Source organism: Pseudonaja textilis, chromosome 7, assembly GCF_049901715.1.
Source record: "Pseudonaja textilis isolate UNSWEBS1 chromosome 7, rPseTex1.2, whole genome shotgun sequence".
In the NCBI taxonomy this organism is placed as follows: domain Eukaryota; kingdom Metazoa; phylum Chordata; class Lepidosauria; order Squamata; family Elapidae; genus Pseudonaja; species Pseudonaja textilis.
In genome coordinates, this window is record NC_141996.1 from 2,410,644 (window position 1) to 2,437,486 (window position 26,843).

General features: G+C 41.3%; 1 protein-coding gene across 2 annotated transcripts in view; it reads left to right on the forward strand.

Moving 5' to 3' along the window:
- The first annotated feature begins 1,684 nt into the window (after nucleotides 1-1,684).
- Nucleotides 1,685-26,843, forward strand: part of RAB6A (RAB6A, member RAS oncogene family) — a 53,677-nt gene continuing 28,518 nt past the window's right edge. The window contains exon 1 of one of the 2 annotated variants that reach the window (XM_026723157.2): nucleotides 1,685-2,266. In XM_026723157.2, coding sequence (XP_026578942.1) covers nucleotides 2,197-2,266 — 70 coding nt within the window. In that variant the 5' untranslated portion in view covers nucleotides 1,685-2,196. The remainder of the gene's footprint in view (nucleotides 2,267-26,843) is intronic. The other variant, XM_026723159.2, reaches the window with a different exon arrangement.

Consider the following 26,843-nt stretch of genomic DNA (forward strand, 5'->3'; position numbering starts at 1 on the left):
GCAGCATCTCCACAGCCACGTGATCAAAATTAAGATGCAACTAGCTCTTATTTATGACGGTTGCAGCGTCCTGGGGTCAAGTGATCAGCTTTTGCAATTTCCCGATAGGCAAAATCAGTGGGGAAGCCAGATTTGCTTAAGAACTTGCTTAACAACTCCAATGATTCACATAACAAGTGCGGCAGGAAAGGTCATAAAATGGGACGATGTCACTTAACGGTGTCTTGCTTAGCAATGGAAATGTTGGGCTCAATTGGGGCTGTAAGTCAAGGACTATTTGTATAGAACAGCCCGGGCTGGGCATACAGGGATCATCCATACTGACCAGGTATCTTGTCCACCTTATCTGGGTTCTAATAATCAGGGAGTCAGTATTGATGGACTTCACGCAATCCAGTTTGGAGACATGGCCTTTGCCGACAAATTGGAGACAGCACAGGGGAAAGTTCTCCCATTTGATGTGTCGGTACAAAAATCTCACATGCATATAGGAGAAAAGAATAAATGTTATCAGAAAACCACAATCGCCCAACAATTCAAGGCGTTTCACAGATTTCAAACTGCAATTTAATATAGTACTGTTGGAAGAAATATCCAGGTCCAATTCTAAGCCAGGAGAAAAGGCACAGGAGGCTGATACGAAAGAGAGTCCATGCATGTATTGATGAAGCAGAACCACCAAGCCCATGGTTCTCTGGTGCAGCTGAACACGTGGAGTGGAGAGAGGGGTTTTTTTTATACCTTCTCTTGAGCTTTGCACTTGAGCTTCCTGTTCTTGTGCAAGAACGTGTATTCTATTGGTTGGCTCTATGGGCAAAGTACAAATGCTAGGAGTTTCTCTGAGCTAAGTTTGGTTGAAGTTTGGACTGACATTTGGCTGTTTAAATGAAGGGGCTGAGGGCTAATCCTACCTTTGTTGGATCTTGGGTGAGTTTATGCTTATGAATAGAGCCATCTATCTCTTTAATCTCTTTAAGTGCTGACATCCACTGAGGGCTATTAAGAAAGGTGGGGGCTGCTTTCTCCCTCTAAAAAACATGTTTCTCCATTTCTCATCGAGGGAAATATAATACCCTGTCTCTGCCTTTTTAATATTTCTCAAAAATATTTCATTCTAGGAGAGGGGTGGGTGCTAACTTTCTACAGTATTAGTATAGTATTCATATATAGTGTAGTATTAATATAGTATAGTATTAGTATAATATAGTATATAACAATAAAATATAATAATATAATACAGTAAATAATAATATAAATATCCCAATTTGTCTACTTTCATCATCCGAGTGCAGTTCAGAACTCTTGGACTGCATCTCCCTTGGTGTCAGGGTGAGGATGATGGATGCTGTGATGCTGCCTAGTCTATAGCGAGATGGGCGGCATATAAATGTATTATAAGCAATAATAGTCGGGGGCGCCACGTTGCAGAAGCCTTTACCATTAAGGACGCCCCCCGAGACCCGAGCAGGGAGAGGAGGTGCGAGTAACCATGGGAACGGATAACGATTTTTCACAAAACCCGCCTCCCGAGGGCCATTTCGACCAATGCCTGCCGTCCGTGTGCCGCGCAGGTACGCGACGTCAAGGCCTCGCAAAACCACGCCCTCCTCTCTTTTCTCCCTCTCTTTGGCGCCTGCGTACTACTACTGCTGGCGTCACCCTCCTACTCCTCCCGGCGGTCGGAGCCAGCGGCTGAGCAGCGACAGGCGCTCGCGCCGGCCCGACCCCACCCCTTTCCTCGTCCCTCCAATCCTCGCGAGGCGGAGGGGCGGGGCGGCTCTTTCTCCCCTTTCCTGATTGGACGGCCGGCGGTCGGGAGGGCCGGTCCGGCTGGGAGGCGGGGGCCTGGTCTGAGGAGAGGCGGACGGCGGGCGGAGCCGGTAATTGCCTCAGCGGCGCGGGCGAGCTGGTGTCGTGGCCGAGGCTGGACCCGGGGCCGCTTTTCCCTCAGTCCCGCCCGGAGGAGCTCCCGCCGGCCTCTCCTTTCCTCCGCGCGTCGGGCCCGGTCCGTGACGGGAAAGGCCTAACTCCTCAGGCGCCTGAGGCGAAGGCCTGAGGCGGCGCTGCCCGTCCTCCTCCTCTCCTCCTCCTCCCCCCTGAGAGTCAGCCGGGGAGACCCGGCGGCGGCTCCTTCTCTCCTCCCGCTCCTCCTCCTCCTCCTTCGGCAGCGGTATCACCACCGCCACCCTCGTCGTCATGTCGGCGGGCGGGGATTTCGGCAACCCGCTGCGGAAATTCAAGCTGGTCTTCCTCGGCGAGCAAAGCGGTGAGTGGCGGTGGGGCGGCCCAGCGCCCAAAGTCCGGCCCGGCCCTGCCCTGCCCTGCCCTTCGGGACCGCGACGACGATCGCCTCAGCGCGGAGACTACAACTCCCATGAGCCCCCGCGCGGGCCAGGCGGTGGATGTGGGGGGGAAGAGCGGGTGGGGGTCTCCTCCGGGGTCTCCTCGCTTCGGTTTCTGGCTCCCATCCAGCTCCGGCAGGAGACCTCGATCTTTCTATCTTCATCATCATCATCTTCATCATCTACTCCTCCTCTTCCTCATTATTTTCTTGCGCCCTGATTCCTTCCTCCATCTGACAAACGATCCCCGGGTGGGGCCGAAAAGGAGCCTTGATTATTTATTAAGGTTATTAATTACCTCCTTTGCGAAGGAACGATTAACTGGGGAGGGGGGAGGAGGAGGAAGGGTCCCTATCTGATCTGCCTCCTTCCCCCATCCTAAAAAACAACCCTATCCTATAGGAAGCCCATCATCTCCCCTCTCTATTAAATCTCCTTTTGCTTTCTCTGGATCACTTTTTTTCCTCCTCCTAAACACCCAGGAGAGAAGCCGCCTGGAAAACGACGTATATAACGCATGCATTCATTCATTCATTCGTTATATTTTTATATATTTGTATTCAAAGGCTCGCAGGGGCCTCTGGAGGGCCTGGCATTCCCTCCTGCTGGGCCATCATTCTGTGGAGGTGGGGGAGAAGAAAAAAACCCCCCAACCCAGATCAGGGTGTCAGGTCCCCCCCTCTCAATGGATGTGTTTATTTCCAATTCTGAGCCTTGTAGGCTGCATAATAAGCCATCAACATGGCTCTTGGCAAAAGTGTGTTTTTGTGGACCCAGCTTAGCATGCTAATTGCACATCTTAGTTGGCTGGGTTGATTCGGTAAACCAAGCTGAAGCAGTGGGATTTCTGTATTGTGTTATGTTTTCTGAGCCTGTTTTGCTTTTCTCTGGTGGCATCAAACTGGAAGGGAACACAAAAGATGGAAAGAAAAGCTGTCCTTTTCTTTGGCTGCTTTTCCTCCTCATAGTTCAGTTGCTAATTTGGAAACCCCGAGCTTCTAGCTATTTCTGACTCTAGCAATTTTGTTTCCTGAATCTGGGAAGGAATACATTTTTCTAATAGTTTTTTTTTTTTAAAAAAATCTTGTTAACTAAGCTCCATAGAGACTTGATTTTCCAAATTAATTGCATTTTAAGGTTTTCTGTAATTTCTTCTTTCCCAGGGAATATCCTCACTCAAACTTTGAAACCTTTTGCTGAATTTAGTTGGAATAATTTAGTAGTTTTAAATTCACCGTAAAAATTTAGTTTGGATCCCCACCATAGGAAAAAAAGGAAGGTATTCTTGTGTGTGTATACATACATACATACATACATACATACATACATACATACATACATACATATACACACACACACACACACACACTCAACATTCAGTTTGCTGAGATTTTCAATTTGATGAAAGAACAAGAAGGAATAAATCACTAACATAAAATGAATATTGTCTTTGTATTTCGGTGTACCTGTGCCTGATAGTGTTGATTGGGTTAAAAACTAGAAAGGAGGGCTTTTATAATTTTTAAAAAAGAATTACGATCACTAAATTTGTTAAGAGCTGAGCCTTTTAAAATATTATTTGGGTAAGTGCTATAATTTACTGTTTGTCTGATTTGGTCCAGTTTCTTCAGTGGAAGAGTGATAGGCTCCATTAAGAAAGAAAAGGTAGATTTTCTCAACCATGACTGGAATTGTCCTTGTGGTATGGCATTGTGACAGGTCTGCTTGAATGTAATTGCTATCACTCTTTGAAAATGAACATTTTTATTAATGTCATGCTTCTAAAAATGATTAGAGAATATTTTACATAGCTACAAAGTAAAACAATATTGCTGATTCATACTCAGTTTTGATGGTTTCATAGGGTGCGGAGTGAGATGAAAAGTTGACACTTTGCTTTGAGTCTTAGAAATGAAACAAGTAGTAATAATAATCTAAACGTTTATTACAGGATATCTCTTGTATCTTCTCTACTGTCCCATTCTTCCATCATGATCAAAATCCAGAATTCTTTATTGTTTTCATTATTTTGCATCACTTAAGTCATAAAATATGTTTTTGGAATGATTTCTCCCTAATCTTTCTAGTTAAAAAATCTTAGCTAATGGATGTAGACTAATATATTGGAATCATGAACAGCTGCCTTAATATGCAAGGTGTATTTATGATTCTGGTGGTACATGAATAGAATCAGTAAAAATGCTAAGGTGAATCTGTTTAAAGTACCTTTATATGTTTATTAAATTTATATGCTGCCAATCCCACAGGTAAGGCATGTCATAATATATATACTTACAATGATTACCATTTGGCTCAGGAATCATAATTTTCCATCAATTAGGAATAACAGGTTTATTGTCTCATATATTGTTTGATGCCATTGCTTATATGATGCAGTGGATATGTTGGTGGCAAACAGACCACAAATTTAAATAAAAATTAAGGCATATTTATGGTAGATTAAACAGTAATATTTCCACATGAAATCCATACTTTTCTGAAGCAAATGGGAATTGAAGTGTGCATGTTTCTGTATTTTAATTTTCCTATCACTTATATCTACTCCATGCCCATGACAGGTTCCTATAAATGTTGAACTGTATATGTGCAGTATTATTTATGAATATGTTACTGGTTCATTTTGTGCTTGAATTCTCCAACTTTTCTCCAAGAAAGCACACTGTGTGTAATCTTTTTTTTCCCTGAAAAGCAAAGGCCCCAGGGAAGTGAAGCTAAAAAAAGTCATTGCCTGAAGTTCATCCAAAGAGCTTCCTGTCTTTAGAGGAACTGTTCTTTTGTTTGTAGGCTATGTTATTTGTAGGCTGCTGATCTTCTGTAGTGAAAAGTAGCCTACAAATGAAATAATGAAAACCATAATATTCATTTCCTTGGTGATTTGTAAAAAATCCTATCCCTTTCTTGTCCAGCTTTAAATAGTTTCTAAAGATTCTTCATTCAGGAATTGACTTATTTAGCAAAGGTTTATGGATATGACTCTGCAAGAATAAATCATTATTGCAAAGATGAATGAAGCTACAAATAGAGATTTCTTCCCTGCAGTACACAGAAATCCAAGCCCTTACATAGGCACGTGCATGGGGATCTAGTTTTAAGATTTTTTTCTTTCACCTTTCCAAGTTATTGGATACAGTACTTGGTGGTTTTCTTGACGGTCTTGAAGTCACCTGATTAGCGTTGACTTAATGGTTCATTGTGTATATATAGGGAGTTTGTGTGCTTGAGAAACTAAATGCTACTTGGGTGGCATTTCATTGGATGAACTTCAGACAATGACTTTTTTAGCCTCATTTCCCAGGGGCTTGTTTGAGGACAGACAGACAGACAGACAGACAGACAGACACTTCCTTGGAAGAAAATCAGGGAATTCAAGTCTAATGCCTGTACCTGAGAAGCTGAGAACAGGGTGTCAGCCAAGGGTCCTCTCCATCCACCCACTCCCACCCCTTTACATCCATCAGTTAATATTTGAACTCGTACTGTTCAGGTTTTCAAACTTGATTTATATAGCTATTAGCCATGATAACAATCCCTCAGGATATTTTCTATAAAGTACTGTTGCAAGAGTTATGAAGCACACTGGCAGCATTGTAAAGAGCAGTGTTTTTCTCTAGAGACAATTATAATTGTTACTTCAGAGAAGGATGAACAGAGTAGAGAGAAAACAATATACAACCTAAATTGAAAGATCCTGAGGCATATACTTTGAATATATTTGCTGAGGAAAAAAACAGTCTGTCTTACTGCTAGGTTTAATAGCATGGAGTGCTGCAATTGCAGGGGTTGGTACATTTGGAGTTTTTGGAAGTAGTTGACAACTTATAGGAAATTACTTCAATATGGCACTTGAAGTCTCTTCCTTTTTATTCTGGCAGCATACATCTTCATGTTAATTGTTAATGCTTGCTGATTCTTAATTTAAGTTCAGGTCCCCAGTTTTAACTGAGTAAACATTGATTTACAAGGTGCTACCGGAGATTGGATACTCTGCGGTGATTCTATTTTTATGTACAGTATGCTTAAAAATATATTCTATTTAGAAATGGAAATGGCAACTGATCTATACTAAAAAAAATATTGTGGCTTTTAGTCAGATCTGCCTCCAGTCTTTGAACACCATAATTCTTAAAGGGAGTTCTGTCTGAATTAAATAATTCATTGTAACTTTTCTTTAATTCTTCTTCTCCTGGTCTTTCATTTTGCTCTTACAACAATATCTGTCAATTATATATATTTGAAGACAAAATGCCACACTTTCTTATAGGTGGTCTTCAGTAGGTTATTCCAAGTCGTAGTGTGAGTTTGTTTGAACCCTATAGCCATTTTCTGGACTTGCCTGGACTGACTGATTTCTTCAACTACTATTTTGCAAAGATTATTTAGAGTTTGTTGGCAACATTTGCATTTATTTGAGGGCATGGTTATTTCTATAAATATAGGATGAAGTTTATTTCATACCGTCGTTTTGTGGATTTGAGATGTTGCGAGTTTTTAAGATTCTGCAACAAGACATTGGGGTTCTCTGAAATTCAGACCCAATTTCACCACTAGTGTAATTCAGCTTAGCAGTCGTGATGCCAAAGCATCCTTTTGCTATACTTTGTAGCTGTTCAATATTTCAAGATTTTTTCCTGTGCCCATTTTTGTTTGCATCGCTGAAGATTTATAATTATGTAGTTCGGCTTTGTGTTTGAGATGGAATCTGGAAGCAGCATAAGAGTAAACTATTGTAGCCTTATGCCCTCCAGATGTATTGGCCAGCATGGCAGAAAAATTATGGAACCTTCCAGAAAAAAAAAAAACAGATCAGAGAAGGCTATCTAAAACTAGACACAGATCACACTAACAGTCCCCAGAATTGTCATTCTCTTTCCATAAGAGCTGGAAGGGAAGATGGAGGTTATCCAGTCTTGGCTTCTGCACAGTGCCAGATTGATAATGCTGGGTAAAGCTTCAGCCTTTCTAAGAGTTTGTCATGGTGTTTTGGCTTATAAAACCAGAACTGTTCCAATGTCACCAGTAAGTTTCTCCTAATGTTTAGCCACGATCTTGCATTGGTTGTGGTCCTTTCCTCTGAGGCAATTGAATAAGTCAGTTCTCTTTTTTGGGTGAGACAGTTCATTGGCACTATAGATGACCAATGTATACAGATAGTCCTTCACTTATAACACTTTGCTTAGTGACTATTCAAACTTACAACAGCATTCCAGCATCCTCATGGTCGCATGATTTACATTCGGGTGCATGACCACTGACTCACATTTATGATGGTTAGTTATTAAATTAAAATTTAAGTATTCATATTTGTGAAAGCTAAAAGACTGTAGGTGTTAACGGACTTAATTTGATTAAAGAGCAAGAAGATATGAGCTTGGAAGAATCATATCAAATTACCTTCTTGTCTTATCAGTTTTAAATCTCAAAGTGAGAGAGTAAGCAAGCAAATGGCCACTTTTAAAAAATATATTCTGTTCTAGTTAACAAGAACATTCATTATTCTGCTGAAGTTCTCTTGAAGTAGAAGGACATTGCATAACATTCAACTTTTCAACCCTACTGATTTGGAGAAGAACAAAAGCCATTTTGGTCCCTAGAATATTATTGCAAAGTTGAAGATTCTGTCTACCCTAAGCATGTTCATAAATTATCTAAAATGTTTTAATCAAAATTAATTATGTTTTTCATGCATTAATTATGTTATTCATGCAAATTTATGTTATGCACCCTAATACACTGAGAGCTTCTGCACTGGAGACAACTTCCATGTGTATCTAATCACATTTGGCCAAAGTATTTAATTTAATTCAATTCAATGCTTGTCTATTCCGTGAGCTATATAAATACAGCGGCCAGTATGGGAATAATGTAACATACAGTATTTTTTCTCGAGTTTCAAGAAATCGGGCTTTTCCAGTTAGAACTGGTTTGGAATGCTGTGAGAATCCTGTTATTGAGTAGTTAGTGTGTGTTTTATAGTCCATCCAAAATTTAATTAAATTGAGTAGTACAAGGTTTCACAGTTTTATATTACTGTAAGAAGCCTTTGGCCAGAGTAAAAGAAAGGCTAAGAATTTTGGAATGAATATGACATTTTTGGAAATTATAACTATTTTCGGAAAATGAGACTCTGGAATTGGTGCAATAAAAGTAAGCAATCTTCAGCTGAGGCAACTAATTGTTCCACCAACAGTGAATTATAATAGATCAAAAAAGATACTGGCTGATATAACTGAATGTAAAAGGGTAGCAGTTAGGAGGCTGCATGTTACATACAGAATTTTAATCTATATTTAATCCTATTTATATAAGTATAGCTTTTATGTCTATTTCTATGACTGGCTGTGTGTGGTTTATAACAATGATAACATGAATTGAAATGCCAAAAGTAACATTAGAACCAAAAGCACCTCCAAAATCTCTAGAAAATGTAGGAAAAATTATAGGTTTCCACCCCATTCCTAAAACGTAATAAGGTGGTGCCTACTTCAATAGCAGTTTAGTCCACCGCACAGGCCTTGCCATATGCAAAATAAAATGTGCTGTTATAATAGTAGACATATGTATGGCAGGAAGTGTTGACGTTTGGGAGCTTAAGAATGCAAGACAGGTAAGGCCTTGAACGCCAAAGTTTAATTGCACAAATTGTTTGCCCGTGAGCTCAGACTGGGTTCTTCCGGAGGGCCCCCAAAGGCTGTGTTTCTGCCTAACAGCTCCAAAGAATGGCGCTGAATTATTATCCATCCTTACAATCAGAGGGATGACTAATTGCTTTTTTCCCCCTCCCTGACTTCTATGTGTAATCTCTAAGACCCTGCACATAGTGTTGAAACGGGGACCGCATCATGGTTGTGTGAACCTCCTGCTCTCTAAACCTATTGCAGGTTGTATGGCTACTTGAGCTTTGCAGGTGAAATGAGTGGTGCCAGGTTGAAAGAGAAAGCTCTATTGTCATTCAGAATAGATCTGGAAGGGACCTTGGAGGTCTTCTAGTCCAACCCCCTGCTTAGGCAGGAAAGCCTGCACCACTTCAGACAAACGGTTGTCCAATCTCTTCTTAAAAACTTCCAGTGTTGGAGAATTCACAACTTCTGGAGGCAAGCAGATCCACTGGTTAATTGTTCATACTGTCAGGACATTTATCCTTATTTCCAGGTTGAATCTCTCCTTGATTAGTTTCCATCCATTGTTTCTTGTCTGGCCTTCTGGTGCTTTGGAAAATAAGTTGACCGTCTCTCCTTTGTGGCAGCCTCTCAAATATTGGAACACTGCTATCATGTCATTCCCCAATCCTTCTTTTCTCTTGGCCGTACCCAAATCCTGCAACTGTTCTTCATATGTTTAGTCTCCAGGCCTTTAATCGTCTTAGTTGCTCTTCTCTTCACTTTTTCCAAAACACTCAAGTTTGAACCAGCAAATTAAGTAAGTGGAGTACGGTCCCTCAGTGAAAAAAAGCAACAAGAAGTAAAATCTTGGTCGGCTCCAGTTATACAGAACGGCTTCTGATAAAGATTATTGCAGTTAGGTTAATAGAGAGAAATTGCCTCAGCAAGCTTTCTTATTCCACTCGAGTTTAATGGCATCAGCACATCCTAAAGCTAATTGAAGCTTTATATAGGCAGCTGTAATATCTCCTGTAGTCAGTTCAACCCCCCCTGGGAGAAAGAGCCGGTCTGCTAATGGGCTTTATAGAATTTTGCAATCATAAAGATGGAAGTCCTTTTCCTTGAAGGATAATGATTGACTTTTGTCCCACAGAAGAGGCAGTTTGAGGCTGGATCTCCTCAGAGTCTTGGGTTGCACCTTGAAAAGTTGAATGAGCACCATAGCTCTGGTGTTTTAGATGTCTTGCATGCTGTAAGTGCAATCACCGAAGAACGTTTTCAGAAAGACACAGATACACACCAACACACCGTGGCTTTAATAGCTCCATATTGAAAGCTTATACAGATAGTCCTCAACTTACAATCACAGCTGAGCCCAAAATTTCTATTGCTAAGCGAGGCATTTGTTAAGTGGGTTTTGCCCCTTTTTGCAACTTTCCTTGCCACATTTGTTAAGTGAATCTCTGCAGTTGTTAAGTTAGTAACACGGCCGTTAAATGAATCTGGCTTCCTTTGTTGATTTTGCTTGTCAGAGGGTCACAGAAGAGGATCACGTGACCCCGGGACACTGCAACCATCATAAATACGAATCAATTGTCAAGCATCCCAGTTATGATCACATGACCACGGAGAGGCTGCAATGGTCATAGGTGTGAAAAATGGTCATGTCACTTTTTTCAGTGCCGTTATAATTTCAAACAGTCACTAAATGAACCGTTTCGTCAAGGACTACTTGTATTGCTATTAAGTATTGCCTCAATGAATAATTTGACTTTTACTTCCTACAACTGATCTGCAAGAGACTAAGCTGTCTGATAGTTCGGTTTAGTTATTACATATTATATATATATGTCTCTCTATATAAAAGCGAAATACCACTTGCGCATCGTTACAAAATCTCCAGAACTGTAAAGTCTACAAACTTGAAATTGGGCCTGTATGTTCCACTTGGCTTCTAGGTGCTCACTAAGAAAAGATTTTTCAAAATGACTACCAGAACATTAGTATTTCATATATTATTATTACTATTATTAACATGCTTTGATGCTAAGGAGTTCTGTTCCCCGTCCCCACCTGAAAAAAAGAAATCTTTTCCAAATGCAAAACACAAGCAGAGGAGAGGAGTTTCAGTTTCACAGCACCAAGCAGTTTTAGTACAGAACAGTTGAGCTAAGCCATGGCCAGGCTCCTTGCTGTCTCCTTCTTGCTCACACAGCAAATACAAACAGCCCTCAACTCTCTCACACACTGACAGGATCAATGGATACTGGTAGGCAGAGGCAGAATCCCTCCCCCTTATTTTCCTCCCAAAAAATTAAGCCCAACCACATGGTTTCATAGCGAAGCAGGGGTGTCCAGCTAGTATAGTAGATAGTTACGCTCATCCTTTCTAAATGGATACTAGTCCACACCTTTCTTGAATGAATGCTTTTGCTTAGTTCTCTTAATTAATGCCATAGTTTGTGCTCCTTGTGGGGCTCTGATTTCTATTATTGTTAGGTTCTGTATCGCAGGCGTATCCATTTTTTTTTGATAGTTCAATGTTCATCTGATAGAATTGTATTTATTAACTAGATTTTAAGGCTGCCCAACTCTGAGTGTACTGTAGTGTTTCATCATGATAGTGCCAAGATGGCTGCATTTGAACAACCGATGCTGACAATTCTCTCAAAGTCCTTTTGATTAGAGGCATTATTGTGATTTTTAAAAAAATGATAGATCTTTCACTTTATCATTTTAGAATGTCCTTTTTTCTTCTTCTTTAGCTAGACAATTCCCCAAAAGCTTTCGTGTGCATTTTTCAGAGTGGTTTTTTTTTACAACTGTTTTTTATTTTAGTAGCCATTAAAAATAACAAAAATCAATAAAATTAATACTTTAAGGATTACTTCAAAGAATTTTGCTGCTTTCATCACCTAGACTTTGGTCATACTTGTATAGTCATGGTGCCCTTGGCTGGGTCACAGGCAGTGAAGCAATACCTTCGTCGACCTCTTTATTTGCTTCTACGTGTCACGCTGCCTTGAGCTGACCTCATCACAAAATGGCCCATATTCTCAAAGTTTCTTTTTTTACGATTTGCTAGATCATGCTAAATGTTTTTAAAATGCCCAGAAGACTTAAACCAATATTCCTTTACAAATAGTAATTTTTAGCACATATATTTATTATTATTTAAAAGGCCGCCCCTATAAACTCTTTAAGTATCTAACAATAAATCGGCTTTCTGCAGATAATAAAAGACAAAAGAATTTTTTTTTTTAATTTTGGATAAATTGCTCAGATTTACAGTTAGGTTTCAGACGGAATGGCATTAGTCTACATTACTCTTGTAGGTGACCGATGGGATCTGGAGAGGAGAATCATCGTTTTCCTGGTCCTTGTACATCTCCTAGAGTTTGATACAAGGGACATGGGCTCTGTCATGATTCTGCTACTTTAATTGATATTTATTTATTTTTATTAAATTTATTTGCCCCCCATCTTGCTTCAAAGCGACTGTGCTGCTTACAGCCTTAAATATACAGGCAGTCCTTCACTTGCAACCATTTGCTTAGTGACTGTTCGAAGTTACAATGGCATTGAAAAAAGTGACTTATGACGGTTTTCCACTTATGACCTTTGCAGCATCCCCGTGGTGTCATCATCAAAATTTGGATGCTTGGCAATTGGCTCATAGTTATGGTTTGCAGTCTTCTGACAAGCAAAGTCAACGGGGAAGCCAGGTTCACTTAACAATTGTGTTACCGACTTAGCTGTAGTGATCCACTTAACAACTGTGACAAGGAAGGTCATAAAATCGGGCAAAACTGACTTAACAACTGTCTCGCTTAGCAACAGAAAGGTTGGGCTCAATTGTGGTTATAAGTTGAGAACTACTTGTGGGACAGAGCATTCAAACCCTTGACTACTCCACTACGTAGTGCTAGAAGAGCCACTGTTTTGTCCTGCGTTATTTTGCATCTGTATGGAATTTCTACGAAAGGTAATCTGTTCAGAGTTAGGTACCATCCATACCCAGATGTCACCGGTTGTACCCTGGGCTTGATCACAGGACTAGGTGCCACAACGACCAGAGCTTTGAAGAACAGTCCTACATCCACGTTTTCCCAACACCATTGAAACAGTCACTGAGCAAAAGGAACGTAGCATGAGGACTGCTTTACTTTGCTTGAAATGTTGATATATGCCACTCTGTTTTGTACTGCTCTTGAAGATTACTCCGAAACGTTCAGTTATGCAAAATATAACCACCTATATGCTGGTGGATGAGAACAGCGCGTCAACGATGCGCCAACAATACAAGCAATGGATTAAATCAGCAGTTTGTTTCTACATGTAATCAGAGGTGCTGGTTATTACCTACAAAGTCCTACAAACAAGGCTGAGGAATATGATACTTACAGATTCAGCCCTTGCAGAGGGAAATAAACTCTCCCGTTTGATCTATCCATGAAGTGATGCTCTTGATTCTCCCTCCTCAGTAGAGGGTCAGCGTGTTCTCTGAAAGCACCAGAAGGCAGGACAAGAAGCAACGGGTGGAAACTAATCAAGGCGAGAAGCAACCTGGAAATAAGGAGGAATTTCCTGAAAATGAGAACAATTAATCAGTGGAACAGAAGTTGCCACCAGAAGTTGTGGGTGTGCCATCACTGGAGGCTTTTTAAGAAGAGATTGGACAGCCATTTGTCTGAAACGGCATAGGGTTCCCTGCTTCAGCAGGGGGTCGGACTAGAAGACCTCCAAGGCCCCTTCCAACTCTTATATTGTTATTCTGATAGCTACCCCATTCCATATAGAACATGCTGCTTCTGCATTCTGTGGAGCATGAAACATGTGTCTCTTGAAGAAAGCATTGGAGGGTTAAAGGTCCTTAAATCCTCACCTGTATTTTTGTCATCTCATTTTGTACGACGTTGGTTTTGAACATTAACTGCCTAGACATGAGTGGAATAGAAGTGCCACAACAAACACTGTTACAGGAAACCTCGGGACTTCAAGACGTTCACCTTGGTTTTGGAATCTTGGTTTCTTTTTCTATCTCTTGTTTTTTGCATCACCTTTTAACCCCACCGAGTGCCGGAGAACTTGAACCCTGCTTAATCTTTTGCAGAATTTGACCCTAAAAAGTATTGCCCAACTGGAGATTGTAATATTTTTTTTTTCAATAAAGAAGACAAATGAGAAAGCATATTTTTACTGTTAATTTTGCTCCTTAGGTGCTGACTGTTTGGCTCAGGTAGATCAACTGCATGTTGCAAGAGTCTAACAGCCACTAATATCATCTAGGATTCAGTCATTGTATCTCACGGTGTTTGGTAGTTGTTCTTGTAGGTATCAGAAAAGGCTTGTTCATTGCTTGTGCAGTGTTGAATTGACTCACAAATTAGGTATATTCTTCCCCTTCAAGCGAGCACAACAAAGTAGACCTACAATTGTAGAAACTACATGTGTTGTGCAGGAAGGAGAGAGAGAGGAAAATGGAGATGTATACTGATTTTCAAGGAAGTCTTTTTTTTTTTACTCTGATCCAAATATATCTAAGGAAATAGGGAAACCTGATTTTCTCAAGTTTACGCATAAATGAGTTCTTGAGACAATACTATACTCCTTTTGAAGTGTCTTATGGGGAGGGTATTCCAGATAGTTTCTGCATTTCTCTTCTACGTGTTCTGTTTTTAATCTCTCTGCAACATAAACCCACTTATCATTTATTTCATGTGGCAGGCGTGCTTCAGTCTCCTGACTTCATTCAGTTTGTAATATCTATGGTTGTCCAGCTCTGTAAACTGATAAAAGTTTCCTTAAGAATATTTCCAGCTGGATGTTTCTTTATAATAGCTCCAGTGGCTGCTGTTTATTTATTCAGGTTGATGATCACAATCGTCCTTATGCTTATAGGCGTTGATATTCAGGAACCTTTTCTTCTGCTTCAGGTTATCGTCCCTTCCAGCAACGCATTCTCATCGAGCTGCTGAACTAGGGATTCACAAATTGATCGTTTGAAAAGAAGCGCCGTATGCTGGGCTTTTGAAATAGGGAATAGATTAACTCTGGATGCCCCTTATCTTTCCCCAGGAGTCCCTTTGATCTGGACTTAGATTAAACAAAGCTGTCAACCAAGCTATCTAGCCCTGTGGAGAACAAAAGAGGACCATGCCATATGTAATGTTTTGCTGCAGTATGTACAAGTAGTCATCAACTTACGGCCAGAATTAAACCCAAAGTTTATTTTGCTAAGTGAGACAGTTGTTAAGTGAATTTTGCCTCATTTTGCAACCTTTTTTGCCATAGTTTTTAAGTAAATCACTGCAGTTAAGTAGATAAGATGGTTGTTAAGTGAATCTGGCTTCCCCCTTGACTTTGCTTGTCAGAAGATTGCAAAAGGAGATCCCATAACCATGGGACGCTGCCACCATCATACATATGATTTGGTTGTCAAGTGCCTGAATTTTGATCAGGTTGTTGCAGTCGTCGTATATGTGAAAAATGGTCATGTCACTTTTTTCAGTGCCACTGCAACTTCAGACAGTCACTAAATGAACTGTTTTAGTCAAGGACTATCTGTAATATGTTCACAAGCATGCCATCAAGGTAGTAAACTAGGATTAAACTAGGATTTTTAAACAGTAGCAACGTATCCTAGAAGTCAACATTGGCACCCTATTTGTCTAGTGTTAACTGAGAAAATAATGTAGATCTATCCATATGCTGTATACGTAGTCCTCGACTTACAATAGTAATTGGGACTGAGTTTCCATCCTTTAACAATGCAGTTGTAAAGTGCAATGTCACATGAGTGCATCGCCCAATGGCGCAAGCCTGGCGCACTCCATTGCCAGTGTACAACCATTGCCACCAGTTATTAGTTGATGATTCACCCAATCCAACCCATTCTGGGCTTGGTCCCTCCCAGCCCGTAGCCTCCGCTTTCTTCAAGGTAAGGGGCTGCCTCCCTCTCAACTCTCCACGCTAACTAGTCTTTATTTCATTTCTCCATTATTATAAATCTGATGATTTGATTCTTTACTGATCACTTGAATAAGAAAAATCAACAGCGGCTGAAATTTCCTTTGTATGGTAATTGTCTTTGTATGAGAGTTTTTGTCCCTTTGTTTATTCTGCCTATATAGGTTCTTCTATCATCTTCCACAGGGTGACCTGATAGGATCCAAGAGGCATAATATCTTCTCTCAGTATTTTATTTTAAAACATGCCCTCATGCTTTCCAGTGTCAACAACGTTCTCCTTCTCTTTCCCTGGATTTTCACCCATTTTGCCTGTTGCTTAAATTATGCTCTTAATTTCTATGCTCCAGAAAGAGTTTTTTACTGGAATGGAAAAAAGAACCACCCCTCTCATTTTAATGTGTCTTATCGTGAATGATTAGCTAAGTTTCGAGGACTTGGTACTGGCATGTTATGTAAGTAGATTTGAAAGCAGGCTCAATATTTCCATGGTTACTGATAACATCCTGCCAATGCAAGAAATCTGAAATTAAATAAAGGCTTGATGATGAATTTTAAGTTCTTCTGGTATAACGCCTGCTGATTATTTGCTTCTAGATGAAATTGGAGTACAAGATTTTTCACAGTATTTCAATATATCGGAATATAAATGGAAGAAAGGACTCAAATATTAAAATAAAGGCATCACTCAATGGATTGCAGTAAGCATCATGCTGAACAGTGTGGGTCCAAGCCAGGGGTGGGATTCTACCGGTTCTGTCCACCTCTGTAGAACCAATTGCTTTGAAGAGCAGCAGACATAGAACTGGTTCTATGTCTGCTGCTGCTTTGGCCTGCCCACCCACCCAGGCTCTTACCTGTCTTTGATTTCCTGCTTTTTCAACCTCAGCTGCTTTGTGCGGTACAGCTGCGGTTGAAAAAGCAGGAAAAAAGGGCTTTTCCAACCACTGAGCACTCCCACATGCAGCGCTGCTCAGCAGGTCGTAAATTGCACTCACGAGACTCACGCATGCACACGCGACGCAGAGCAACAGAACCAGTAGTTATACCGGTAGGATCCCATCTCTGGTCCAAGCAGCTTATTGCTGATGGGGATTCTCTGTTGCCCACTACTGTGGCCCTTATGCCTTCACGGAATTGGTGTACAATCTGAATAAATGTGACAGGATTCTGTGAGCTGACCGTATCGAAAGCTTTTGTGGGATCAACAAAGGTTGTGTGGAGTTCATGATTCTGCTCTTGACACTACTTCTGAAATAGGAATATGGCAAAATTCATGTGTCAATAGTCCCACAGACTCTGAAGAAGCCAGACTGTGACTCTGGCAGCAAGCACATCTCTAGTTGAGTGACCAGAACTTAGCAAGGCTTTTTCCTGGAGTGGAGAGCAACGAGATTCCTTAGTGGGTTGTTGCGTACTTGTTGACTGTTCTTCCCCTGGTGTCTCTGTGTGATGGATGCATCTTTAAGTTCCTGAGGAATGGATCCTTGTTTCCAAAATGACTGGAATAACTCGCTGTGTTTCTGTGTAAATACAGGACCATCCATTTTGTATATTTCTGCAGATATAGCATCTGCTCCTTGGACTTTGCCATTGGATAACTCTTGACAGCTTCTGTGACTTCAGCTACTACTACCAGCAGGGTCATCCATGGTGCTGTTGATAATCAACCTGGAGCATCCTGTCTATTGCCTCACAGTTACACTCCTGTCAGAAGCACCGAGGTGCTTCTGTGTTGAAAGCATTAAGCCAGTGACATCACCATTTTGGGAACTCCTTTCATGACCCCAGTAGAAGCTGGAGCAAAGGATGGGAGCGTAACCCTGTCCCACTGCAGCACTTGAGTCCTGAACCTGGGTTTGCTAACCTCCAACCCAGTGTCCTTACCGCACAAGCCACCATGTTTCTTATTTAATAGATGAGGGTTGGTGTCATGCCCCTGTCGGAGTCTGAATCCAAAGAGGAAGATGAACAGCTGACAGGGAGCGAGTGTGTTGCTCTGTTGGCTGGGGAGGAAACTGGGGAAGGGCAAAGTCTGGCTGGGCAGAGCAGGGGAGAGGTAGAACAAGGGAGAGGGAGTTCAGAGAAAGACCCAGGCCCACCTCTTCATCCTAGGGCACAGAGGGAGGAATGGCTTGTGAGAGAGCAACATGGTTTGCGTGGCTTATGGGGGAGGAAAGGGCCCTGATTCCCTCCATTAGCCACACCTGGGAATGAAAGTTTAAGAGAGATGCAAGCTGCGAGCGGCATTTGCTGGGAACAAACATCAGTTTATCTTGTGTTGACTTTGGTTATCTGTGTTCTTGGCATCCTCTCAACTGAGTTGAATTATTGCTGTGCCTTCACATCTGGAATTCCATCTCTTGCCCTGCCGGACTAATGACCTCGTTTTGCCTTGATTGGACTTATAGTTACAGTTTTTGTTGGCCACGTTTTGGACTTGATTCCCTGCAGCCAAAGGCTGTTCCTAGGAGAGTTTTTCTCCAGCCCAGAAGTAACCAGGACATCGGGGGCAAAGTTGGAGTAAATAAAAGGAACTCCTACTTATTATTTGACTGTATTGCCCTTGTGTCACACCCTGGCTCATCACAATTGGTTGAGGATGGCTGCAAAGTACTCCGGCCACCTTTGCAGAATCTCAGGCTTTTCTGAAATGAGAATTGCACCGTGTATACTTGGGAGGAGGGAACTCCTAAGAGATTGCTGTCCACAGAGAATATATCAGCTTCATAGAACAGTTTCATGTTGTTTCTATCAGCATATCCCTGTATTTTGTCTGCCAGGGACCTTATGTTTTACACAGTTTTTTGTCTGGATTATTTTACGATCGCTAGCAAAGGCATTTTTCTCGGCGGCTGATGGTGGTGGAGATGACAAAGGCGATGCTCTTCAACAATTAAAGCCTGTATCTTTTCATCATTCTCATCAAACCAGTTGGGCTGTTTTTGAGGAACGCACCCCAACGTCTTCAGCGCAGATGAATGGGCAATATTCCTGAAGCATTCCCAGTCGTCCTCGGCACTGCCAGCAAGATATAGGTCAGCAAGCTTCGTTTCTAAATGTTCAGCCAGTGCCGAAGTCGGGCTAGGCTCAATTAATTCTTTCCATGGCCTTGTTTCCTTGTGGTCGCCTCTTGAGTCTGATTTTGGAGACAAAAGAGCCTGTGAACTGCAAACAATCAGCACCACACAGGGCCTTGGTCGCTCCGATATCCTGCCCATCTTTTCTTCCGACAATGACACAGTCAGTAAGATGCCAGTGCTTGGAGCGGGGCTGCATCTAGGAGACCTTGTTGAGGCATAAGTAGGCCTAAGTATGGAGGATGAGGAAATTGTGTGTTGCACAGGCCTTCGAATAGAATACCAGAGTTGGAAGGGACCTTGGAGATCTTCTAGTCCAACCGCCTGCTCAGGAAGGAAACCCTCTACCTTTCCAGATAGATGGTTGTCCAATCTCATCTTAAAAACTTCCAGTGTTGGAGAATTCACAACCTCTAGTGGCAAGTCGTTCCACTGGTTAATTGTTCTCACTGTCAGGAAATTTCTCCTTAGTTCTAGGTTGCTTCTTCAGTGAGAGTAGATGGTTACAGTTATACTTGCCTACTTGATATCTCCCAACAACTCTCAGCCAATTGTCTTGCTTGGCAACAGAAATGTTGGACTGAATTGTGGTTATAAATCAAGGACTACCAATCTATGGAGGAAAGCACTGTCTGCCCAGAGAGGGCTGCTTAGTCACTGAGGGAGACATTAGGTTTCACTGATGAAACATGAAAAAAGCAACTATTAGACCTGAGCTACCAGTGTGCAGACTCATGACTACACTCCTAACATATCCACAGTTACCTGCCTTGTTACTTATCCATTACTACAGGCCTTTAAAAAAAATTTTAGAGTGGTTTTGATGATGGTGTTGAGAATAGCGTGTAATTTGGATTTAAGTATGGGAGAGTTATGCAGGATATGAAATCAGGATACTGTAGCATCTGTATAGAAAGGTGTTCCCTGTATAACCTGTTTGAGGAGAACCAGTTTGGTTAAGTGATGAAGGCACCAGGCTAGAAGCCAGGAGAAGTTGAGTTCCAGTCCTGCCTTAGGGACAAAAGCCGATCGGGTGACTTTGGGCTAATCACCAGGTGACCATGAGTTCTAGTCCAGCCTTGGGCATGAAAGCCAGTTGGTCGATCTTGGTCCAGTCCCTTTCTCTCTGCCCAACTCACCTCACAGAGCTGCTGTTGTGAGGAAAATGCCTTGTTTCCCTGAAAACCCAACCTACCCTGAAAGTAAGTCCTAGCTTGATTTTTACACATGAGCCCAATATAAGCCTACCCCCAAATTAAGCCCTAATTAAGATCCCATCCACTCCAGAATGGACGGGTAAAGATTAAGCTAGGATGGGGATGAGGGGATGGCGCTGCCCTACCTTTGGACAGGTGTAGCCAGGCCTCACACACCCCGACACCTGCCTTGCCATCCTATTTCTGCTGCAGCCGGCAAGGCTGGCCAGGCTTTCCTGAAGGCCTCTGGAGCTGTTAACAAAGCTCTGGATCGATCCAGAGCTCTCTTATCGACTGCAGAGGCCTTCAGGAAAGCCTTGCTGGCCACAGAAGGAGAAGTTCCTGAAAGCTTCTGACAGCGAAAAGGAAGCCAGGGGTGACGCGCGCAAGTGAAGTTAGTCAGTGGATGACATCCCCCGAAAATAAGACCTGGTGCCTTTTTTGGTGGCAAAAAAAATATATAAGACAGTCTTATTTTCGGGGAAACATGGTAGGAGTAGGAAGGAATATTAGGTAGGTACACTGCTGTTCTTATTTATGAAAATAATAAAGGTGGGATATAAATTTTAAAACCAAATGAAAATAACCAGCTTGTGGTGGTATGGCTTAGGGCCTGACTGAGGGACCATCCTCTTTCCCCCTCTATTAAGATCCCTTTTTTTAAGACCTTCCTCTTTTGCTCAAGCATCTCATTGATTTAAGAAGACATATGCGGTGCACTTCCCAAGAAAGTGCACTTGGCCTCCCCTCTTCTAGCATTTAGGAAAACAAAGTCAATATTTTTCTTTTTCGTATGTTTTAATCTTAGTTTAATGCTTAGCTTTGAGTTTAATGATACCAATTTAAAAATTTCTCCTTTTGTCTAATTATATTCTTTATTCTTATGTAATTGCTATTAGTCATGCTGAGTGTTTAATTGAAAGAAAGAAAAGAAAAAAGACAAATTTAATTAATTCAGCAAGCAGTGGGCTTATGAAATTCCATTGGTGGGGTTGCTTTAATGTATGCTGCTGCCGATTTACAAAGAATCGGAAGACAGCTTTCCCATTATAGCTGGAGAAGAAATAATTTAAAAAAACTGGCTATTGAGCTTGGAACAAAACAACGCCAGCTGCTGGAACATTTTAAATACCTCGCTTTCTATCTGAACAGAACTTAAACCCCGTCAGGTGTTCCTTTTTTTTTAAAGGAACAATGAAAACTCAAAACAAGTGTTTTTTCTCCCTTTTTCATTGGACAGAAAAAAATAGCTGAGAGTAGAGGATTTTTCTTCTCATTTAAATTTTCCGTAGAAAGAAATAGCAGTGCCAGTTAACTCCAACCTAGTCACTACTAGCACTGATACTATTTGTTGGTTTGAGTAATGAAACATCTGTAAGAAAATCACCCAGCTCAGAGAAATACTTTTATTTTGAACCTTGAGCTACAAATATTCTCCTTTATCGGCACAATATTTTCTCTTTTGAGAATGCTCTTTTGTAAGATCTACGTCACTTTTGCTTACTTCTTGCCATCTCGGGCTATTCTGTTAGCTTCCTTTCAGGGCATTTTTTTGCACCAGACAGACATGAGTATTCATGATGGTTTCCTTCATCCGCTTTAATCTTGTATTCGTAGCTAATGGCCTGCACTGCTTTTTAAAAAGTCTTTGTCTTAGTTTGGCAGCTCAGAGGGCTACTTAGACAATTGAGGCCTGAGAGTTAAAACATGGGGCTTTTTGAGGGCAGGGAGGGGGGTCTTACTCTAAATGGAAAATACCCTAAAGTGATAGAGAAATAAATATATCATAGGTTTGGGCAACCAAAAGAGTTAAGCAAAACTCATGGCTGCTATTATATAGGTAGTCATCGACTTACGACATCAGTTGAGCCCCAAATTTCTGCTGTTAATTGAAACATTTGTTAAGCGACTTTTTCATTAAGTGAATCACTGCAGTTGATAAAAGTTAGCAACCTTGGCTGTTAAGTGAATCTGGCTTCCCCAATTGACTTGGTTTGTCACAAGGTCACAAAAGGGGATCGTGTGACTTTTTTTGGACACTGCAACCATCATAAATGTGAGTCAGTTGCCAAGCAGCTGGATTTTGGTCACGTGACCACGGGGATGCTGCATCAGTTGCAAGTGTGAAAAACAGTCATAAGTCACTTTTTTCAGGGCCATTGTAACTTTGAGCGGTCACTAAACAAATGGCGGTAAGTCAAGGACTACTTTTACTTGCTATGGCATTTTTCAAACAGCCTTCCAAAGCATCTCACATTAATTAAAAATGGACATTTCTCCTAGACGTACTGTGTGTGTGTGTGTGTGTGTGTGACAAGAGTACCTTGTCATGTTTATAGCACTTAAGAATATTTATGCAGACTCATTCCCATTTATCTATGGATGGTCAGATTTACTACAGTCAAGATAGAAGCTAGAATGACATGCAAAGGTAACAGCCCAACATAGTTGCTGCTGCTTCAAACTCTTGCCTAGAACATCAATCCAAAGCTTGAGAGGTGAAGTTGTAGAAGAAGCAACATGCCAATTTGCTGCTATTTTTGTGCCAATAGTGGCACAAAACTCTTCCCAATTCTTTACTAATTACATAGGGACTGATGTGACCTCATTTCCACAATTGCGAAGCAGAAATAAAATTGCTTCTAACTACGGGATAAATGCTTTTGTGTTTCTACTGTGCACTATTTCCCTTCTTTTTTTTAAGTGCACAGAGCAATTAGCCAGACTTTCTCCTTCATTTTTTATACTTTTTACAAGTCTCACAAATTAAGGCAAATATATGTGTCCCAGGATAATGTTACAAGATCTAGTCTGGGTCGGTCACTGGAAGCTTCTGGACTTACACTGGAGCCCATCCTCAGGCAACTTCTCTCTAGCAGAGAGTTTGGGCTGTTCTGTGAGTCCTTGGTGCCTGGTTGTGTGTGGCTTTTTAGTTGTTGACTGCAGTGTTGATGGCTGGTTATTCAGTCATTGGCTGTTGTTTCCTTCTGCTGCCCAGTCCTTGATTCCTAAGTACCTGATAAGCTGGTGGTAAACAGGCGTGCCTGTTGACTGACAAGGGGCCTGTTTCCCAGACTTCAATCACTTACTTCCCTGGCTGTTTTTGTACCTGCTCATCCAACAATCTTAGTAGCTGCAAAATGGAATGTATATCCTTGTTCATCGCAACGAGTTTGGGTCTCCTCATCTGACTAATCGCTTGTGTTCTTGCAATCTCATAGTTAGCTACTTCCCCATCTATCCTACAAGAGCAACCTATGAAGGGGATCCGGTAGATTACATTGGCAGTATCCCACCTCCAAGCGATCTTTTACAACTCTGTACAGAATTGGCATGCCCTTGAATCCAACTCCTTACTCAATGCAGGAATCCAGGGCTTGAACATAGCCAGTTAAGCCAGAAGTTAACCAGAAGCTAACTATCACTCTTAATAAAAGTAGTCTTTGATGGGGAGGATGGAGGGGCGAAGAATCAGGCCTAAAAGTTCTTGAAATCTATCTCAATAAAGTATCATTCTGGTTTTCCGATCCTCGCCCCAATTTCTCACGTAAGGCAGATGTTGTGGAATATAGTCTGGATTCCCGGAAAGGAAGGCGTGGATTTCGGAGCATCAAGAGACGACTTCTGTTCAGTTTAGTTTGTGCGAAAGAAAGAGGGTGAAGACGGTTCTTCCCAAATATTTCCCAACGTATATGATTTATGGGGCTGTTTTAGTTTGGCAAGAATTCTGTCTGGGTTGCATCAGTTTCTCCCTATTTTGTGTTTTTAGCCAGTTTGCTATCTAGGGCACCATCAAATGTGTCTCTAATGCTCCACCATTGTCCCTCTCGGCACCGCAGGAAAGTAATTCTGCTCCAGGCTTCGCTCCTCTTAGGCTCTTCTGTGCCTGCCCCACTGTGCATCTAAGTGCGTTCTTGTTTTTAGAATATTATTTCTCTTTCCCCTTTTTTCCTTTCCCTTCTGTTCAAAATTCTTTTCTTTTCAGTTGGTACTTTTTTGCTGCTTCCTTCTCTTGTTGTGCACTTGATAGTTCAATCCTTTTTTTTTTTAAATTAAAGTTTCATTATAAAATTATAGAAGAAACCAAAGTTAGGAAGAATAAGAAAAGAAAAAAGTGCAAGGAGAAATGAAAGCAATGATTTCTGACTTTCTTTGATGCAGTAGAATATAAAAATAGGACATTAACCTTTTGCTTTACATTTCACAACGTTTCAAGCCATTCTGATCATCAAAACATAAAATCCAAGTTTCATTTTTTTTTTCAGTTTTGAGCAAAAAGCCCAGAGCAGTTTCCAAGTAGAAACAAAATCCAGGAAATTCTTTTTCATGACCAAAACGACCAATTTCACTAATCTCCATCATCTTTACCATCTGTTCTTCCATTGTGGGAATTAATGAGTTTCCCATCTTTATGCATATAAGAATTAAAAGTTCTGGTTTCAGATTGCCATTTATTTTAAGAATCATCTGAATTAAAGTTAAAAAAAATAAAATCTGGCCTCAGTATCTCTTTGCTTGATGGCTCTTTTATACTGATTTATATCTTTGATTCCAGAATTACTTAGCAGCTGGGTATTTGCCACCAGATTAAACTAAGCTCTACGCAGTTTTTAAGCCATCTCTCGGGGCACATTCACAAGGGGCTTGATCTGCTCTTAATCTTAATTAAGAGCATACCCCTCTCTGACAATTAAAAATCTGCTAGTTTAATAAAAGTAGAAAATCTAAGAGAAACCGTAAGGTACACTCCGTTGCGATGGCCTTTGGAATGGATTGATCTGAAAGCATACCATGCGACTTCTACCTATATAGCTTGCTTATCAGAATGGTCTGTCATTCTTTTCCCATTTGAATACTAGAGATATGATTTGCCCTTTCCCAGACTTTACAGGCTTTTGCAGTGGCCCATAAAAAGATAAAGATCCCCACGAGGCCCCCAACTCATTTCCTAGTGAATACATCATTCATCCGTGCAATTTTCTCGGCAACATTTACAGAAATGATTTTTCCATTGCTATTCCTCCAAATGTTTTTTTTTTTTTCCAGTCCAGCCTGCAACCTTTTAAGATTCCTTGACCAGCCTGACCCTTAGAAGCCCAGACAATTTTTTTTGCTGTGGTAAAAACATTAAAAGAGAATGCTTAAGAGAGGTTTTATGGGGTCTAGCCAAATTAAACTGCTCAAAAAAAAAAAACAATTGGCAGGGCAGTAGCAATTGTTCTCTCTCCTTACAGTGGTCCTGAGCAGCCCTTTGTCATAAAGGCAGGAGTCCTTTGGTAGAGGTGTTTAATGTTATGGACAGATAGTATAATCTGTTATAAATAACTGAAAGGGGGAAAGGAATGGATACTTAAAAACTGATGAGGTTACACAGGCGCTAAACGAATGGGCCCTTAATAGCGAAGAGTGACACATTTAGCAACGCTAATGGAGATACCCAGTGATTTGTCAGCTAGCCAGTAAATGGTGCTCTCTTCCTCAGAATTGGCAAGACCGGGTCAGCGAGGTGAACTTAGAATAACTTTTGTCACTTTGAATGCACATTAAAATGAAATATTTTGTTGGCCACCGGACCCCGCACGCCCTGCATAGCTCAGAATGGCACGAGAAAATATTTCTGTCTCTTCCAATGAGACGGGTGCAACCTCTTCTTAAAATCTTCCTTCTATCAGCTCAGAAGGCAACGGGTTATACAGGTCCTCCTTGACTTACAACAGTTCGTTTAGTGACCGTTTGAAGTTACAAGGGCACTGAAAAAAGTGACTTGTGACCGTTTTTTCACACTTAACGATTGTTGCAGCGTCCCCATGGTTGCGTGATCAAAATTCAACTGCTTGGCAACCAGCATGTATTTATGACGGTGGCAGCGTCACGGGGTTGCATGATCCCCTTTTGTGACCGTTTGACAACCAAAGTCCAAAGGTGATTTTCCAAAAGACAACTGGAATGTCTTATTTTTTTTTTTTTTCTAGTAAACCTTTCACATCTCATCCAAGAAGCTTTTTCAGTTCCATCCAGTTGCCTTTTGAAAAGCACCTTTGGGAATAATAAAGGAGAATATTTGTAGCTCGGGGTTGAAATGAAGGGGTCCTTGGTACTCTCTGAGCTTGCTTGTTTTCTCGCAGATCTAGCACTGCTGATGTTACCTAGTTGGGTCATGAAACGTCTGCAAGAAAACGAGCAAGCTCAGAGAAGACCAGAAACCTTTGGGACTACTTATCCTGCTATTTTAGTAGAAATAAGTAACATGTTTTGGGGTATTTGGTAGTTTGATGTTTTATTCTTATTTATTTTTCAGCGTAATGCACATCTAACGTTGTTCCTTATCTTTTATTAATCCTGGATATTTAGTCATACTCTTCCACATTCCCTTGTTGCGAAAGGCAGGATGAGTCATTGGCCTACCTCTCAGGGTGGGTCCAGGGGAGGTAGATAGTGCCACTTGGAAGTACCAAGTCCTGACTCCGGAAAAGAGGCAGGACTAAGTTACAGAGGTTCCCAGGTCTTCTGAAAGAAAAACCTTCAGACATGTCGCTCTGCAGATTCAGCTGTTTTGCACTGTGCTGTCACAAGTTCAGGTGTTGTCTGTGGAGATTCTCCCATCATCCGGTTGTCCCAAAGGTGGTTTTCTCCAAAA